This window comes from Piliocolobus tephrosceles, chromosome 3, assembly GCF_002776525.5.
Source record: "Piliocolobus tephrosceles isolate RC106 chromosome 3, ASM277652v3, whole genome shotgun sequence".
Classification (NCBI taxonomy): Eukaryota; Metazoa; Chordata; class Mammalia; order Primates; family Cercopithecidae; genus Piliocolobus; species Piliocolobus tephrosceles.
Window position 1 is genome coordinate 39,118,691 of NC_045436.1, and position 18,365 is coordinate 39,137,055.

At 36.3% G+C, this 18,365-nt stretch overlaps 1 protein-coding gene and 1 pseudogene across 3 annotated transcripts in view; one reads left to right on the forward strand and one right to left on the reverse strand.

The window, feature by feature from the left end:
• LRBA (LPS responsive beige-like anchor protein) overlaps positions 1–18,365 on the forward strand; it is a 767,265-nt gene that overhangs the window by 271,946 nt on the left and 476,954 nt on the right. Inside the window, exon 6 of one of the 3 annotated variants that reach the window (XM_023227478.2) lies at positions 10,207–10,261. The exons of the other annotated variants lie outside the window; for them this stretch is intronic. Coding sequence (XP_023083246.1) covers positions 10,207–10,261 — 55 coding nt within the window. The remainder of the gene's footprint in view (positions 1–10,206; positions 10,262–18,365) is intronic. 3 annotated transcript variants of the gene reach the window in all.
• LOC111552998 lies at positions 13,106–13,563 on the reverse strand (annotated as a pseudogene).

An 18,365-nucleotide genomic window follows, 5' to 3' on the forward strand; every position in this document is an offset into this window, starting at 1 on the left:
GAGGCTCCTTACCTGATTTAAAATTGGTGAGATGTTCCTTGGGCTGGTTGGTCTGAGGACCAGAGTTCATAGGTGGATCTTTCTCACGGAGCAAAGAGCAGGAGGACAGGGGATTGATCTCCCAAGGGAGGTCCCCCAATCCGAGTCACAGCACCAAATGTCACTCGCGTTCATGTGAAGAGACCACCAAACAGGCTTTGTGTGAGCAACAAGGCTGTTTATTTCACCTGGGTGCAGGCAGGCTGAGTCGGAAAAGGGAGTCAGGGAAGGGAGATAGGGGTGGGACCGTTTTATAAGATTTGGGTAGGTAAAGGAAAATTACAGTCAAAGAGGGGTTATTCTCTGGGCAGGAGTAGGGGTAGCAAGGTGCTCAGTGGGGGAGCCTTTTTGAGCCAGGATGAGCCAGGAAAAGGAATTTCACAAGGTAATGTCATCACTTAAGGCAAGGACTGGCGATTTTCACTTCTTTTGTGGTGGAATGTCATCAGTTAAGTCAAGGACTGGCCATTTTCACTTCTCTTGTAGTGGAATGTCATCAGTTAAGGCAGGAACAGGCCATTTTCACTTCTTTTGTGATTCTTCAGTTACTTCAGGCCATCTGGGCATATAAGTGCAGGTCACAGGAGAGGTGATGGCTCAGCTTGGGCTCAAAGGCCTGACATAAACTAATTCCATGCTGGATAGTCTATCTTGGGGTCTTGAGGTGTGTGTATGTGTGTGTATGTGTGTATGTATGTATATATGTGTGTGTGTGTGTGTGTATGTGTCTGTGTGTGAGAGTGAGAAAAAGAGAGAGAGACAGGGAGAGAGAGAGAATCAGTCTTTTGTTTTGAGATAATTTGAGGCTTTCAGGAAAGTTGTAAGAATAAAGCAGGAACTCCTATTCACTGTTCTCCCAGATCTTGTGATTGTTACATTTTTGCTACGTTTATTCTCTTTCTCTTTATGCTTTGCTTTTCTGAATTTGAGAGTAAGTTAAAGTCAGGATTCCCTTCTACCTCAAAATACTTGAGTGGAAATTTCCTAAGCACATTCTCTGTCTTAATCTGGTACAGTTATCAAAATCAGAAGATTAACATTGGCAGGATGCTGTTACTTAATATGCCAACATTACTTATATTTTTCCAGTTTTCCAACTGGAAAAAAGACTCTGTACTGTCTTTTATAGTCAAAGATAGAAAATTTTACATCACAAAAATGTTCGTTTTTCTTAAGTTAATGTGTAAACTCAATATATCCATTTAATGTAAACTGCTCCATTAAAATAACAGTAGAGTTGATTTGGCATTTAAATATTCTTTATAACAAATTTAAGACATGCAAATTTCATAGTTGGATATTTAAATATTCGGTTAATGTGAAAAAATAAATGCTTTAATATAGTCCTACAATTTGTGAAAAAGTGATGAGATTGTACTTGCATCTCCAGAAGTTAAAACACCACTATAAAGGCAGCATATATTAAAAATCTTCCTGATGAAATGAGCAATAGAGAGGAAGATGACATGGTAAATACTTTAGAAACATATTTGGAAAACTGTAAAAGTAGAACTTGGGCATATATGTGAATTTGGTAACCAAAATATAGGATATTTAGAAAGTAGAAATATAAAAGTAGGCATCTGTTACTACCTATAACATTAAGTGGAGGAAAGATACCATGAACAACTTGGAAAAACATAATGCTTATGACTGATAAATGATTAATATATTCACTGTACTAATAATTCCTATAAGAATTATTATATATGAATTATTCTATATGAATATGTACATATTCAGGAAAGTTGTAAGAATAAAGGTAAAGAATAAAGAATATATCCTGAATATAATATATGAATAAGAAATTCACAAAAGAACCTAAAAGTGACTAGTAAACATGAGAAGGATACTCACACAAATATCCAAGAAAATGCAAATTAGAGAAATTATTATCTATAATTTTCCAGTCTTCGACTGAGAGAAAGTAAATAGGATGCTAATGTACTGTTGAAGAGAGTAAAGGAGATGAAATGGGCAATGCTGTTCTTTTGTATTGCTAACTGAAAGTACATTTTTAGTCTTATGGGAAAGCAATATGGTCCGAATAATCCAATTTTTGTGAATGTATCTGTTAGGAATAAAAATAATAGTATTTAAAGATAGGTATACATGGCTATTTATTGCAGTATTGTATAAAATTTAGCAAAATAAAAATAATTATGGAAAAAACAAGGAAGTGTTTCTTTAAAGGAAAATTATTTTCTGAAAGAATAGGTTAATAAATTATGAAAAAATTAAGAAGTTGATGGCTTCAGTTTTTAAACATGAGTTTTGACATAGAATTCCACCCAGCCATTTTAGTTCATTCTTTTCAGTGTAATTATGTCATTGATTTTTTTATTAATTCTTTTCTTTGTAATATTTGTGGGTACATTGTAGGTGTATTTATGTAGTACATGAGATATTTTGGTACAGGAATGCAGTGCATAATAATCACATCATGGAATATTGGGTATCCATCTCTTCAAGTACTTATCCTTTGGGTTACAAACAATCCAGATACACCATTTTAGTTGCTTTAAAATGCACAATTAAATTATTATTGACTATTGTCTCCTGTTTTGCTATCAAATATTAGATCTTATTCATTCGTTCTGTTTTTTCTATACCTTTGATCATCGTCACCTCCCCGTGACACCCTCACTACCCTTTCTAGCCTCTGGTAACCATCCTTCTACTATCTCTCTGAGTTCAACTATTTTAATCTCAGAGTTCAGTTGTTCAGAGTTCAATTGAAAAAATTTAATTGTTTTGATTTTTAGATCCCACAAATAAATGAGAACATGCAACGTTTGTCTTTGTGTGCATAGCTTATTTCACTTAACATAATGATCTCCATTTTCATCCATGTTGTTGCAAATGAAAGAATCTCATTCCTTTTTATGACTGAATAGTACTCCATTGTGTGTAAGTACCACATTTTCTTTATCCATTCATCTTTTGCTGAACATATAGGTTGCTTCTAAATCTTAGCCGTTGTAAACAGTGCTGCAACAAACCTGAGAGTACAGATATCTCTTCAATATATTGATTTCCTTTCTTTTGGATATATACCTAGAAGTGGGATTGCTGGATCGTATAGTAGCTCTAGTTTAGATTTCTGAGGGACCTCCAGACTGTTCGTATAGTTATTTTTACTAATTTACCCTCCACCAATAGTGTATGTGGATTCCTTTTTCTCCACATCCTTGACAGCATTTGTTATTACCTGACTTTTGGATACAAGCCATTTTAACTCAAGTGAGATGATATCTCATGGTACTTTTGATTTGCATTTCTCTGATGATCAATGATATTGAGCACCTTTTGTTTTGTTTTGTTTTTTGAGACACAGTCTTGCTCTGTTGCCCATGCTGAAGTACATTGACATGATCTTGACTCACTGCAACCTCCACTGCCCTGCTTTGGGGAATTCTCGTGGCTCAGCCACACGAGTAGCTGGGATTACAGGCTTGTGCTACCACACCCGGCTAATTTTTGTATTTTTAGTAGAGATGGGGTTTCGCTGTGTTCGTCAGGCTGGTCTTGAACTCCAGGCCTTGAGTGATCTGTCTTAATCAGCCTCCCAAAGTGCTGGGATTACAGGTGTGAGTCTCAGTGCCCAGCCCTTGAACACCTTTTCTTTCTTTCTTTTTTTTCTTTTTTTCTTTGAGACAGAGCCTCACTCTGTCACCCAGGCTGGAGTGCAGTGATGCGATTTTTGACTCACTGCAACCTCCACCTCCCTGGTTCAAGGGATTCTCATGGCTTAGCCTCCTTAGTAGCTGGAATTAAAGGCCTGTGCCATCATGCCTAGCTAATTTTTGTTTTTTTAGTAGAGATGGGATTTTGCTATATTGGCCAGGCTGATCTCAAACTCCTGACCTCAAGTGATCTGCCCACTTCGGCCTCCCAAAGTTCTGGGATTACAGACATGAGCCACTGCACCTGGCCTGACCACTTTTTCATGTGCCTGTTTGCCATTTGTATGTCTTCTGTTGAGAAATGTCTATTCAAATATTTTCCCCATTTTAAAAGTGGATTATTATTTTTTCCTATAGAGTTGTTTGGGTTCCTTACATATTCTGCTTATTAATCTCTTGTCAGATGGGTAGCTTTGCAAATATTTTCTTCCATTCTATGGGTTGTCTCTTCAGTTTGTTGACTGTTTCTTTTGCTGTGTGGTAGCTTTTTAACTTGATATGATCCCATTTATTCATTTTTGCTTTGGTTGCTTGTGACTATGGGGTATTACTGAAGAAATTTTTGCCCAGACCAATGTCCTGGAGAGTTTCCTCATTTTTTTTTTTTTTGGAGTAGTTTCACAGTTTGAAGTCTTAGATTTAAGTCTTCAATCCATTTTGATTTGATTTTTACATAAGGTGTGAGGTGTAGGGATCAAGGTTCATTCTTCTGCGTATGGATAACTAGTTTTCCCAGTGCCGTTTATTGAAGAGAGTGTCTTTTCCCCAATGTTTGTCCTTGACACCTTTGTTGAAAATTCATTTCCTGTAGCTATGTGGATTTGTTTCCGGGTCCTCTTTTTGTTCCATTGGCTTATGTGTCTCTTTTTATTCTGATACCATTCTCTTTTGGTTACTATAACTCAGTAATATAATTTGAAGTCAGATAATCTAATTCCTCCAGTTTTATTCTTTTTGCTCAGGATAGCTTTGGCTATTTTGAGTCTTGATTCCACATAAATTTTAGGATTTTTTTTTAAATTTCTTTGAAGAATGTCATTAGCATTTTGTAGAGATTGCATTGAATCTGTAGATTGCTTTGTGTAATACGGTTATTTTAACAGTATTGATTTGCCAATCCATAAACATAGAATATCCTTCTATTTTTTAATATTCTCTTCAATTTTTCTTATCAGTGATTTATGTTTTTATTATAGAGATCTTTCACTACTTTCGTTAAATTTATTTCTAGGTATTTAATTTTATATGTTTCTGTTGTAAATGGGGTACTTTTTTGAATTCATGTTCAGATTGTTCACTGTTGGCACATAGGTATGATACTGATATTGACTGATTGCTTGAGATGGGCTCTCACTCTGTCACCCAGGCTGGGATACAGTGACACAGTCATGGCTCACTGTAGCCTTAAACTTCTTGGCTCGATCAGTCTGCCCACCTCCTGAGTAGCTGGCACTACAGGCATGTGCCACCATGTCTGGCTAATTTTTGTATTTTTTATAGAGACAGGGTTTTACCATGTTGCCCAGCTGGTCTCGAACTCCTGGGCTCAAATGGTCTATCTCCTTATTTTCACAAAGTGCTGGGATTACAGACATGAGCCATCATGCCCGGCCACTACTCATTTTTGTATGTTGGTTTTTGTATACTGCAACTTTACTGAATTTTTTTTATCAGTTCTAATAGTTTTTTGGTGGACTGTAGATTTTTCTAAAAATAAGATAATATCATCTGCAAATAAAGATAATTTGACTTACTCCTTTCCAATTTAAATGCTGTTTATCTCCTTCTCTTGTTGGATTACTCTAGCTAAGGCTTCCAGTACTATGTTGAATAACAGTGGTGAAAGTAGGCGTTCTTGTCAGGTTCCAGATCTTAGAGGAAAGGCTTTCAGTTTTCTCCATTCAGTATGATACTGGTTGTGGGTCTGTCATATATGGCTTATTATGTTAAGGCATATTCCATCTGTATCAGGTTTTTTTTGAGAGTTTTTATCATGAAGGGATGTTGTACTTTATCTGATGCTTTTTCAGCATCAATTGAAATGATCATTTTTTTATCCTTCATTCTGTTGATACCTTGTATCACATTGATTGATTTACATATATTGAACCATCCTTGCATCGCTAGGATAAATCCCACTTGGTCATGATTAATGACCTTTTTAATGTATTTTAAAATTCAGTTTGCTAGTATTTTCTTGAGGATTTTTGCATCAGTATTCACCAGTGAGATTAGCCTGTAGTTTTCTTTTTTAAATGTGTCTTTGGATTTAGTATCAGGGTAATATTGGCCTTGTAGAATGAGTGTGGAATTCTTCCGTCTTCTCTATTTTTTGGAATACTTAGGGTATGATTGATATTAGTTCTTAAAATGTTTGTTAGAATTCAGTGAAGCCATCTGGCCCCACGCTTTTCTTTATTGTGAGACTTTTTATTAAGGCTTCACTCTTGTCACTTGTTACTGGTCTGTTCAGGTTTTAGATTTCTTTTTTTTTTTTTTTTTGAGACGGAGTCTCGCTCTGTCGCCCGGGCTGGAGTACAGTGGCCGGATCTCAGCTCAATGCAAGCTCCGCCTCCCGGATTTACGCCATTCTCCTGCCTCAGCCTCCCGAGTAGCTGAGACTACAGTCGCCCACTACCACCTTGCCCGACTAGGTTTTTTGTATTTTTTAGTAGATACGGGGTAGATTTCTTAATGATTCAATCTCGGTAGGTTTATGTATCTAGGTATTGATCCATTTCTTCTAGATTTTCAAAATTTATTGACATATAGTTGATCATAGTAGCCACTAATGATACATTGAATTTCTACAGTATCAGTTGTAATGTCTCCCTTTTCATACTTGATTTCATTTATTTGGATCTTCTCTTTTTCTTAGTCTCACTAAAAGGTTGTCAGTTTTGTTTATCTTTTCAAGAAGCCAGCTGTTTGTTTCATTGCTCTTCTGTATTGATTTCTTCATTTCAAATTCATTTATTTCTTCTCTGAACTTTAGTATTTCTTTTCTTCTACTAATTTTGAGTTCAGTTTTGCTCTTACTTTTCTAGTTCTTTAAGATGCGTTATTAGGTTATTTATTTGAAGTTTTTCTTTTTTTTTTTGATGTGGATATTTATAGCTATAAATTCCCTTCTTAATACTGCTTTCACTGTATCCTATATGTTTTAGTATGTTGTGTTTTTATCATCATTTGTTTGAAGAAATTTTTCAATTCTTTATTTCTTCGTCATTACACTGGTGATTCAGGAACATATTGTTTAATTTCAATATATTTGTATGGTTTTTAATATTCCTGTTATTATTAATTTGTAGTTATATTTCATTGTGGTCAGAGAAGATGCCTGATATTTCAGGTTTTTTTGAATGTTTTAAGACTTGTTTTGTGAACTAACATATGGTCTGTTCTTGAGAATGACCCATGTGCTGAGGAGAAGAATGTATATTCTGCAGCCGTTGGATGAAATGTTCTGTAAATATCTGGCCGGGTGTGGTGGCTCACGCCTGTAATTCCAGCACATTGGGAAGCTGGTGCAGGTGGATCACCTCAGGTGAGGAGTTTGAGACCAGCCTGGCCAACATGGCGAAATTCTGTCTCTACTAAAAATAGAAAAATTAGCCAGGTGTGGTGGCATGCGCCTGTAATCCCACCTACTCAGGAGGCTGAAGTAGGAGAATTACTTGAACCTGGAAGATGGAAGTTGTGGTGAGCCAAAATCATGCCACTGCATGCTAGCCTGGGTGACAGAGCAAGACTTTATCTCAAAAAAAAAAAAAAAAAAAAAAGTTCTGTAAATATCTTTAGATCCACTGTTCTGTAGTACAGATGAAGTCTGCTGTTTCTGTTTTGACTTTCTTTGTCTATGAGATCTGTCCAATGCTGAAAGTGGGATATTTTGGTGTCTCGAGCTATTATTGTATTGGAGTCTGTCTCTCTCTTTAGTTCTCATAATATTTTCCTTATATATTTGGTTGCTTCAGTGTTGGATGCATGATATGGTTTGGCTCTGTGTCCCCATCCAAATCTCATATTGAATTGTAATCCCCACATGTTGAGGGAGGGAACTGTAATCCCCATGTGTCAAGGGAGGCAAGTGAGTGGATCCTTGGGGGACAGTTTCTTCCATGCTGTTCTCGTAATAGTGAGTGAGTTCTCATGAAATCTGATGATTTTATCAGTGTTTGGAAGTTCCTCCTTCGCTCTGCTCTTTCCTGCCAACTTGTGAAGAAGGTGCCAGTTTCCCCTTCGACCATGATTTTAAGTTTCCTGAGGTCTCCCAACCATGTCAATTTGTGAGTCAGTTAAACCTCTTTCCTTTATAAATTGCCCAGTCTTGGGTAGTTCTTTATAGTGGTGTGAAAACGGACTAATACAGTGCATATTTATTTACAATCATTATATCCTCTTGCTGGATTGACTCCTTTATCACTATATAATGACCGTCGTTGTCTCTTCTTACAATTTTTTTCTTAAAATCTATTTTGTCTGATTAAGGTAGCTACTCCTGCTCTGTTTTGTTTCCACTGGCTTGGAATATCTGTTTTCGTCTCTTTATTTTCAGTTTATGTGTATCTTTGTAAGTGAAGTGTGTTTCTTATAAGCAACAGATCATTAGGTCTTCTTTTTAAATGCATTCAGCCACTTTATTTCTTTTAATTGGAGACTTTAGTATATTTACATTTAATGTTATTATTGATAAATACAGACTTACTGCTGCAATTTTGTTATTTGCTTTCTGGTTGTTTTGCGGACTTCTCTTCCTTTTTTCTCTTCCTTGTCTTCCTTGTAGTGAAGGTGATTTTCTCTGGTGGTATGATTTAATTTCTTGCTTTTTATATTTTGTGTACCCATTGTATTTGTTTCAGTTTGAGGTTATTATAAAGCTTGCCAACACAATCTTATAACCTGTTATGTAAAACTAATGGAAACAACACTTCACACTGATTGCATAAACAAAAAGGAACCTAATAAAAACTACACTATAACTTTGTGTCTCTACTTTTACTCTTTCTGTTGTTTTTCTTTATATCTTATTGTACTGTCTATGTCTGGAAAAGTTTTTGTAGCTATTATTCATTGGTTCATTATTTAGGCTTTCTACTTGGTGTAATTATACACTCCAATTACAATGTAATACTATTCTGTGTTTTTCTGTGTGCTTACTATTACCAGTGAGATTTGTAACTTCAGATGGTTTCTTCTTGCTCATGAACATCCTTCTCTTTCAGACTGTAGAGCTCCCTTTAGCATTTCTTTTAGGACAGGTCCAGTGTTGATGAAATCCGTTAGCATTTGTTTGACTGGGAAAGTCTTTTTATCTCCTTCATGCTTAAAGGATATTTTCACTGGATATATTACTCTAGAGTAAAAGTGTTTTTCTTTCAGCACTTTGAATACATCATGCCACTCTTGTGGCCTGTAAGGTTTCTACTGAAATGTCTGCTGCCAGATGTATTGAAGCACCATTGTATGTTACTTCTTTTCTCTTGCTGCTTTTAGAATCCTTTCTTTATTCTTGACCTTCAGATTATTAAATGCCCAGAGGTAAGCTTCTTTCTGCTTGCTGTTATATAAGCTTCTTTTACTTGAATTTAATATCTTTCTCAAGGTTGGGGAAGTTCTCTGATTATTCTTTTGAATAAACTTCCTACCCTTCTCTTTTTATCTACCTCTTCTTTAAAGCTATTAATTCTTAGATTTGCCCCTTTGAAGCTGTTTTCTGATAGGCATGCTTCATTTTTTCTTATTCCTTTTTTTCTCCTCTCTATATTTTCAAATAGCCTGTCTTCAAGCTCACTACTTCTTTCTTGATCAATTCTGCTATTATGAGACTCTGATGACTCTGATGCATTCTTCGGCATGTTAATTGCATTTTTCAATGATAGAATTTCTGATATATATATATTTAAATTTTTTTATTTTTATTTTTTGAGACAGGGTCTGGCTCTATCACCCAGGCTGCAGTGCAGTGGTGGCATCTCAGCTCACTGTAACCTTCACCTCCCGACTCATTCTGCTTGATTTAAAAAAATATTTTCATCCTTTTGTTAAATTTATCTGATAGAATTCTGAATTTCTTCTCTGTGTTATCTTGATTTTCTTTGCGTTGCCTCAAAACAGCTATTTTGAATTGTCTATCTGAGTTGTCGTATGTCTCTGTTTCTTCAGAAATGTTCCCTGGTGCCTTATTTAGTTTATTGGTGAGGTCATGTTTTTGTGGATGATGTTTATGCTCGCTAATGTTCTTCAGTCTATCAGCATTGAAGAGTTAGTTAGTTATTATACTCTTCACGGTCTGGATTTGTGACTGTTCTTCTTGGGAAGGATTTCCAGGTATTTGAAAGGACTTGGACCCCAACCCCAATAAGGCTGTGTTTTTTGCTGACTTGTAGAGGTATCATTTTGGTGGTCTTAGATAATATGTGGAAGAATTATCTGGATTACCAGCCAGAGACTCTTGTTCTTTTCCTTTTCTCCCATACAGACAGAGTCTGTCTCTCTTTGCTGAGCCACCTGGAACTGGGGATGTGGTGATGCAGGTAAGTCTGTGGCCACCACCACGGGGACTGCACAGGGTTAGACCTGAAACCTGCACAGCACTGGGTCTTGGCCAAGTTTCTTCCCTTCAGGGCCATGAGTTCCCACAGGCTCCAGGAATGTCCAGAGGTGCTGTCTGGGAGCCAGGGACTGGAGTTAAACAGCTTAGAAATTTACCTGATATTCTATTCTACTGTCGTTATACCTGCACTCAAACCACAATACAGTCTTTCCTACTCTTTTCTTCACTTTCCATAGGCAGAGGTGCCTCTCCCTGTGGCCAACCGCACCACCGGTCCACAGGGGATTCCTTCAGACCACCACTGATGTTTACTGAGAGCCTAGGGGCTCTTCTTGCAGCTTGTGGTGAATGCTGCTACACCTGAGACTCGCTTTTTAGGGCAGTGAGCTCCCCTGTGTCCCAGAGCAGGTCCAGAAATGCTCTCCAAGAACCTAAGCCTGGACTTTGGGACCCCAAGAGCCAGCCGAGTTGGTACATAGGATGCAAAACAAAGTTCCTTTTATTTTTCCCCTCTGCTTTTCTGAAAAATTAGTAGTGTTTCACTCTAGGCACCATAGCTGGGAATATGCTGGGTCACCCCTGAAGCTAGTAAGTTTCAGAGCCCAAGACACATGGTATATTCTCCTGATTATCACTGCCGGTTATTCGGGGCCCAAGAGTTCTTTAATCTGCAGGTGATGAATCCTACCAGGACTGGGTTCTCACCTTCAAGACAGTGGCTTCCCTTTTGATTCAGTTTGTGTCTAGAATTGAAATACCATCCGAGAGCTAAGGCCTGGGAATGGGGCGTCATGACTCTGCCTGGTGCCCTATCCTACTGTGGCTGAGCTGGTGTCCAAGTCAAAGTCCTCTTTATTCTTTGCTCTCCTCTCCTTAAGCAGAACAAGGAGTAACTTTCATTGCTATGAGAGCTTCACTGCCTGGGATTAGGGCAGGGATGATGCAAGCACTTCCTTCGCCATGCAAGCTGGTGTCTCTCTAGGTCACGTGCCACCCTAGTTCACTGGTCCTAAGCCCAATCTAGCACTAAGAGGTGCCTAGAAATTGCAGTCCTTGGGTCCTAGTCTGCCTTTCAAGTTTATCTAGGACCCCAGAGTACTTTAGCCTGGGTGGCGAGGCTTGCCAAGAAACTCATGTTCTGTCCCATGGGGTATGTGATTCCCCTCTGGCTAGGGCTGGTCCTCATGCTCCCTCTGTGGAAGGAGCCGAGCATAGCTTTATTCTCTGCTGTGACAGGGCAGCACTGAGACGAATGTAAAGTCCTCCAGTCACTGAGCTCTCCTTCCTCAAAGTGCAGTTTCTGTCTGCAGTGTATGGCCACTGATGGGCGATGGGGCAGAGATGGCATCAGTGATTCAAGTCTGTCTCTCCTGCCCTGCTCAATGCCTCTTTCCATGATATGAAGTTAAAAACAAGTACTGCGATCACTCACCTGATTTTTGGTTCTTGTGATGGTGCTTTACTATGTGCAGATAGTTGTTAAAATTTGGTGTTGCAGCAGGGTGGACGAACGGGATAGGCCTCTATTCTGCCATTGTGCTCTACCCTTCTCTGATGTTGCTGATTTTTATGTTACATATGTCAATTCATACCCTCTTATGGAAGCTGAGGATATTAACACTTGTATGTTCCTTTTCTTTTCTCTACACTCACCTTCTTTTTTTTTTTTTTTTGAGACAGAGTCTCGCTCTCTCGCCCAGGCTGGAGTGCAGTGGCCGGATCTCAGCTCACTCACCTCCTAATTTTTAAAGTTATATTTTAATTTTCATGTTGTCTAAATTTATAACATTCATGTTTATAATCACATTTCTTGTAGTACTTGAGTTTTTGTTCTTTATTTAAGTGAATTCAATACACACTCTTCATTTCCCCCTATTTTATTAGTCGCAACTTAATTTCCAGATTCTTTCTTTTGACTCAGTTCTTAATTGGCTGCATTTCATGGTTGTTCTTTTTTCCACAAGGGGCTTATGTGTGTTGTAAGCTTAAACTTCTTTCATGTTTAAGAATATTTGCTTGCTGTCTTTATATTTGAATGGCATTCTGCTTAACTTTATATATTTTTTTTCTGGGTGTGGAAATATATTTTCTCAAATTATTTTTTTTTTCCAAATTGGATTTAGTACCAGGTTGCTGCTGACATCAGCGTTCCATTCTGGGGGGAGGCTGGAGGGCTCACATTGCAATGGAAGGGCATGAGGCACCTGCTGCCACAGCAGATAATCAACAAATGAATGACCATAACTGCCCCCTAGGAATTGAAGAATTCTTTAAAGTTTGACTGTTTGGGGAACACAGACCAAGGATGTCCCCTGATTTTCCATTTCTGAAAGTCACAGTTCAAGTTATAAATTTCTGGCTGGGTGTGGTGGCTCGCACCTATAATCCCAGCACTTTGGGAGGCCAAGGTGGGCAGATCACTTGAGGTCAGGAGTTCAAGACTATCCTGGCCAACAAGGTGAAACCCCATCTCTACTAAAAATACAAAAATTAGCCAGGCATGAGGTAGCACGTGCCTGTAGTCCCAGCTACTTGGGAGGCTGAGGCGTGGGAATTGCTTGAACCTGGAAGGCAGAGGCTGCAGTGAGCCGAGATCATGCCACTGCACTCCGACCTGAGCGACAGAGCAATACTCTCAGAAAAAAAAAGAAAAAAAAGTTATAAATTTCTGTTCTACAGTTACTGTATATCAAAAGATACTGTAGAAATTAATTCACATTATCTTCCCCAAAGGAAGAGAAAAAAAATAAAAAACAATTCTTAGGAGTCTTTTCTTTTTTGGTCTTAAATGTCAATGATCACAAAAACTTCTTGGTTTTCTTTATTATAGACCTGCATTGCTGAGTATGTTATGACTTTGACTTCTGTTCCGTGAGGGTGCTTGGACAATGAAAATTCTTCTCTGCACCCAATTGATTGTAATTTGAAATGTCTTTGATCAATAAAAAGTAGTTTTACTTCTCAGGGTATGAAGAATTCATCAGCATTGGACTTATAAAGCCACTCATCTAAAAAGTGAAAAAGAAAAGTAGAAACTCCTTGGGTTTCTACTTCTATTGTTTGGAGAGGCTCCACAGTCCCAGTATCTGTCATGTAACCAAACATGGCCATTGCACATTGCTCAAATGCTTCCTCCAAAGTATCTCCCCATGTGTGTAACTGGACATCTGCTGTATGATCCAAATACTTGTAATTCCTATTGACTGGTGGATAGTTGGCCTTGATCGCCTTCTGTTCTTCAGTCAAATTGTAATCTCTAACATCTCCCTCTTTCTGTGCCATGACTGCCTTGCTTGACTTAATTTTTTTGGGTAACACTTAAATTCCCTTAGAACTTTGTAGACATTGCTTTGTTATCTTTTGACTTGGAATGTTGCTTTCAGTGGACAGTCTGATATTTTCCCTCAATTTTTGATTTACTTTTTGTGTTTTCTGCCTGTGATTTCTTTGTCCACAAAATTCTTTAAGAGGAATATGGCTCAGTATTGAACATTATTTATCAAATTATCCTGGGACATAGTTTCTTGTTATAATCGGCAGATTCTGACTTTTTCCTTCAGTTCTTAGGAAATTTTTTAGATTTGAAATCCCATTTTCACTTTGTTTTGTTTTTCCTTACTTAGTAACACTTAATAATATTATGTTAGCTACCTGTTTGTCTTTCACATATATTAGTTATTCCTTAGTTGCTTGACTTTCTTTGATCCTTAGCCTTATTTTTCCACCAGTAAGTACATTTTTAATGTTTTATTTTGTCTGGGATATTTATTTGTAACTTATTTATTATGTCTATAAAGCTTATGTTTTGTTTCTAATTTTATTTAGGACTTCAGCCTCTTTCCTTAGTCACTTACTTTATTTTGAATTTTATTTGCATTGTTTTTGTTATGTTGTTCATTAGAAAAAAAAATCATGAAGAATTTTCTTTGAGTTATACTTTCTCATCAGATTTTTTGCCTTTTCTATATTAAAGTTTTATTTTAAATCTGTTAACTTATTTATTTGTTGATTGATTGGTGCTGCATGTTTGTGTAGCTACCATGCTTTTTTGTTTCGTTGTGTTCATTGTTAGAATGCTCTGTGCAGATATTCTGTTGGCTTACACAACAGGATATCTTAGTAACTTATTTTCTTCTCCATCCTCTGTGTAAAGGTAATATTTCACCCATCTGAGCTACAGTTTGATTTTTGTAGAATATCCTATAGCCTATCATGAAGAGAAAGCACTATTTGAAATAGGTGAGGGGACTTTCTTAGAAATCCTCTATTTTTTTCTAAGATTTTGTTAAATATTTCCTACCAAGTTCATTCTATCTCATTAGACTATAGACAGTTCTCAGGGGAAAATGTGCTTAGGCTTTGAATCATTTTCCTCAGTCATTTAAGAGAAGAGAGTAGAGTTGAGTTTACTTCAGTTTTAGTGAATCAGCACCATTTTTCAATTTCTTGCTTCATCAGTATTTGTTCTGTAAGTTTTTCTGGCATCTCCAGGTAGAAGGGGAAAGAGGTAATGTTACCTACTCAATTTGTTTCTCTCTGTATTTGAAGGCATTGAGAAAATTATCAGAATTTTGTCAACTTACCAATATTGTTTTGGGGGCATGGGGACATGATTAAGAACTAAGCTTTGTTGCTCCCTCAGTTCTAGAACCAGTTTGTTTTTGTTCCCCTTGGCAACCAATTTTTTGATGTTTGGTGATTTATGGTGTATTCCTTACATTGTTTCATTATTTTTAAAAATTATTTTTGTTATTTATTTATTTATTTTTTGCTGATTTGTTTTTGGAATTGAGGAAGAAAAAAATGTAATTGCAATATCAGCCTACCGTCCTAACCTGGAATCTATTTCTTAGTGTACTTTCTAATTATGGAGAAGTTTTCTTTGTTGTAACTATGGGTTAAGAGTGCACTTTTTTTAAATTTGAAATTTAGTGATTGTGGTGGTGGGTTGTGGATGTGTTCTTTTGTGTATGAATGAGAGAGAATAATGGAGTAAACATGTAGAAGTGGTGTATGAATGAGAGAGAACAAGGAAGGTGGAAATGTGGAATTGAAAATTGAAGAAATGTTTCTAAAACACTCTGTCGTGAAAGAGATTAAATTGGTTTGATCTGAACAGTATATATATTTTCAATTTAGGTAAAGAGTGATGGTGCCAACAGTAGCTAATTATTTCATGAATCCTTATGCTATTTCAGTAGCTATTAGAGGTGTGTATAAGTAGTAACTAATTCTTACAACAAACCTCTGAGGTAGTACTGATATTATCCCTCATTTTATAAGTTTGAAAATAGCATAAAGCAGAAATAACCTAGTGTTACAACTTGGATCCATATCCGGATAATCTGTCTCCCAATTACTAATCTATGAATTTGGTTCAAATTTTATTAGATTTCTAAAGAATGTGTGAATAGGATCTCATCCTGGAATACATTACAGCTTTATTCTAAGCTATTTAATTTTATGTTTTGTCTAATACAGTTTTTCATTTTAATCATTATTGTGTTGTGAGATTTACAATATTGTATAGTAATATTTTAAGGCGTTACAATAAAATATCTAAATAAAACAAGAAATATTTCCAAGTAGACATTGTTTTTACTTAAAACTTTAGCAGAGAAAATATATTTGTTCATGTCTTCTACATCAGAGTCAATTTTAAGAGAACAAACATATATTTTTTCTTATGTATACTAGTCTTTACCCTTTTTCAACAAACTTCAATTGGTTGAAGCATGTTCATGTTCTAACTGTATTGCTCTTAAACAATACTCTGCAGGATGAGGCATTTTTTTTGACACAGCTTATATTTTAAAGGTCATCTGTATTCAGCCTTGAATTCATGCTGTACATTCTTAAATAATATAACTGAATTTTTTCTACTGGTAGTTACCTTCTTCTGCAAAAAAGAGATGTTGTCATCTCTTTAATGTACCATTTGTGGTTGTAAAGTAGCTGACTTGTTTCATTTATTATCAAAGGATTGATGACAGTGTAGATCTGCAATGTGCATCTCTTTAGTTCATTGCATCCTTATCATTGGAGTGGGATATCCTTGACATTTTATGCTTTTGGTTTACGGAGAGGTTCCATGAATGTCATGACATCACTGATTAGCTGTACATCTTAACTCTGTTTCTGAATCTTATGGTTATAAACAGAATATTTATGAAAAAAATTATGTCATGCAGAACATTGTACCTTGTAAACCTTGTGCATGTGTTAGTATACACGTTTCCTGGCAATCATTTTTGTAAAGAATGTTGTCTCTCAGAATTTTAGTTTCTTTGAACTAATGTGATATATCTGTAAAACATATGTGCTGATGATTATCACTTAATGATTTTACTTTTAGGAATGTATATGAGTTAAAATCCACTTCAGTAAGAATTTTCAAATGTTCTTTGGGCCAATGTTGCTTTGAATTTTATCTAACATGCTGTAGCGCTTACTTGTTGCTAGCTTCAGTAGAACTGCAAACCAGGTGGTCTCTCAGTTTTTTTGAAGTAATGAAAATGGAGTCTTTTTTTTATTAAATAAAGACCATGAAAACACTGATTATTATTATTATTATTATTATTATTATTATTATTATTATTATTATTGCCATTATTATTTTGAGACAGAGTCTCACTGTGTCACCCAGGCTGGAATGTTGTGGTGCGATCTTGGCTCACTGCAACGTGAACCTCCTGGATTCAAGTGATCTTCCCACTTCAGCCTCCCGAGTAGCTGGGACTACAGGTGCACACCACCACACCTGGCTAATTTTTGTTGTGTTTTTTGTAGAGATGGAGTTTCGTCATATTGCCCGGGCTGGTCTCAAACTCCTGAGCTCAAGCCTCCCAAAGTGCTGGGATTATATATATGAGCTGCTATGTCTGGCAAATATAGCACTCTGTATATATTTTTAGATGAAGAATTCAAATATGTTTTTCCAATTAGCAAGCAAAATATTTTTATTAAAATAGTGAACATTTTTGTGAGTACTTTTAAATTTTTAAAAATAAACATTTTTATAGTACCACTTATTTTTCTGAATTCTTAACAAATATAAAATAAATTATCAAACAGTCCTTTGAGGTAAATGTTATTATCTTCAGCCCAGTTTTACAGATGAGAAAACTATAGCAAGGCTCAGTGATTTGTTCTAGGTTATATAGCTAGTATGTAATGAAGCTTGAACTTGAACCCGATAGTCTGATACCCAGTATAAACTGATGATCTTTTTGCATGTGGTCTCTCTAACATCATCTATTAAGTGATTTAGTACACATTGTCTCATTTCAGTACCACGACACATCTTTGATGTATGTATGCAAGGTAGATTGAGTGAACGTGATTTAGCTTTGATCACAGAACAATTAAATCCATGATTCTGAACTGGAACCCAGGTTTCGTAACAATAACCCAGGACAGTCTGTCCCCATTGCCTCTGTCGACTTCATGGCAGTGTTTTCCTATTGAACATATTCTTGACAGTTCTAAGGAATGTGAAACATTTTAACAATTACATATTTTAGTGTTATGTATTTTAGGGTAATGTATATACCAATTTTAGAGCTAATCATGATAAATTATTCAATTTTTCTCCTAAGTGATTGCTTTTTTCCTCAGTGATGGATTTTTAAATTTAAAAATGTTTATTTTTCTAATTATAAAAATGAAGTATTTTTTAATATAGGAAATTTAGAAAATAAGAAATGTAAATAATTAAAGTCATTTATTGTCTAGCTTGAACATCTGTTTATCTTCGTTGGATTTTGCTTTTTGTTTTTGACTAATTTGAAATAACTATAGATGTAAAACAAGTTGCGAAGCTAATGCAAAAATGTCCTATCTATTTTTTACCCTAGTTTCTAGTTTCTTTTTTTTTTTTTTTTTTTTTTTTTGAGACGGAGTCTCACTCTGTCACCCAGGCTGGAGTGCAGTGGCCAGATCTCAGCTCACTGCAAGCTCAACCTCCCGGGTTTACGCCATTCTCCTGCCTCAGCCTCCCAAGTAGCTGGGGCTACAGGCACCCGCCACGACGCCTAGCTAGTTTTTTGTATTTTTCAGTAGAGATGGGATTTCACTGTGTTAGC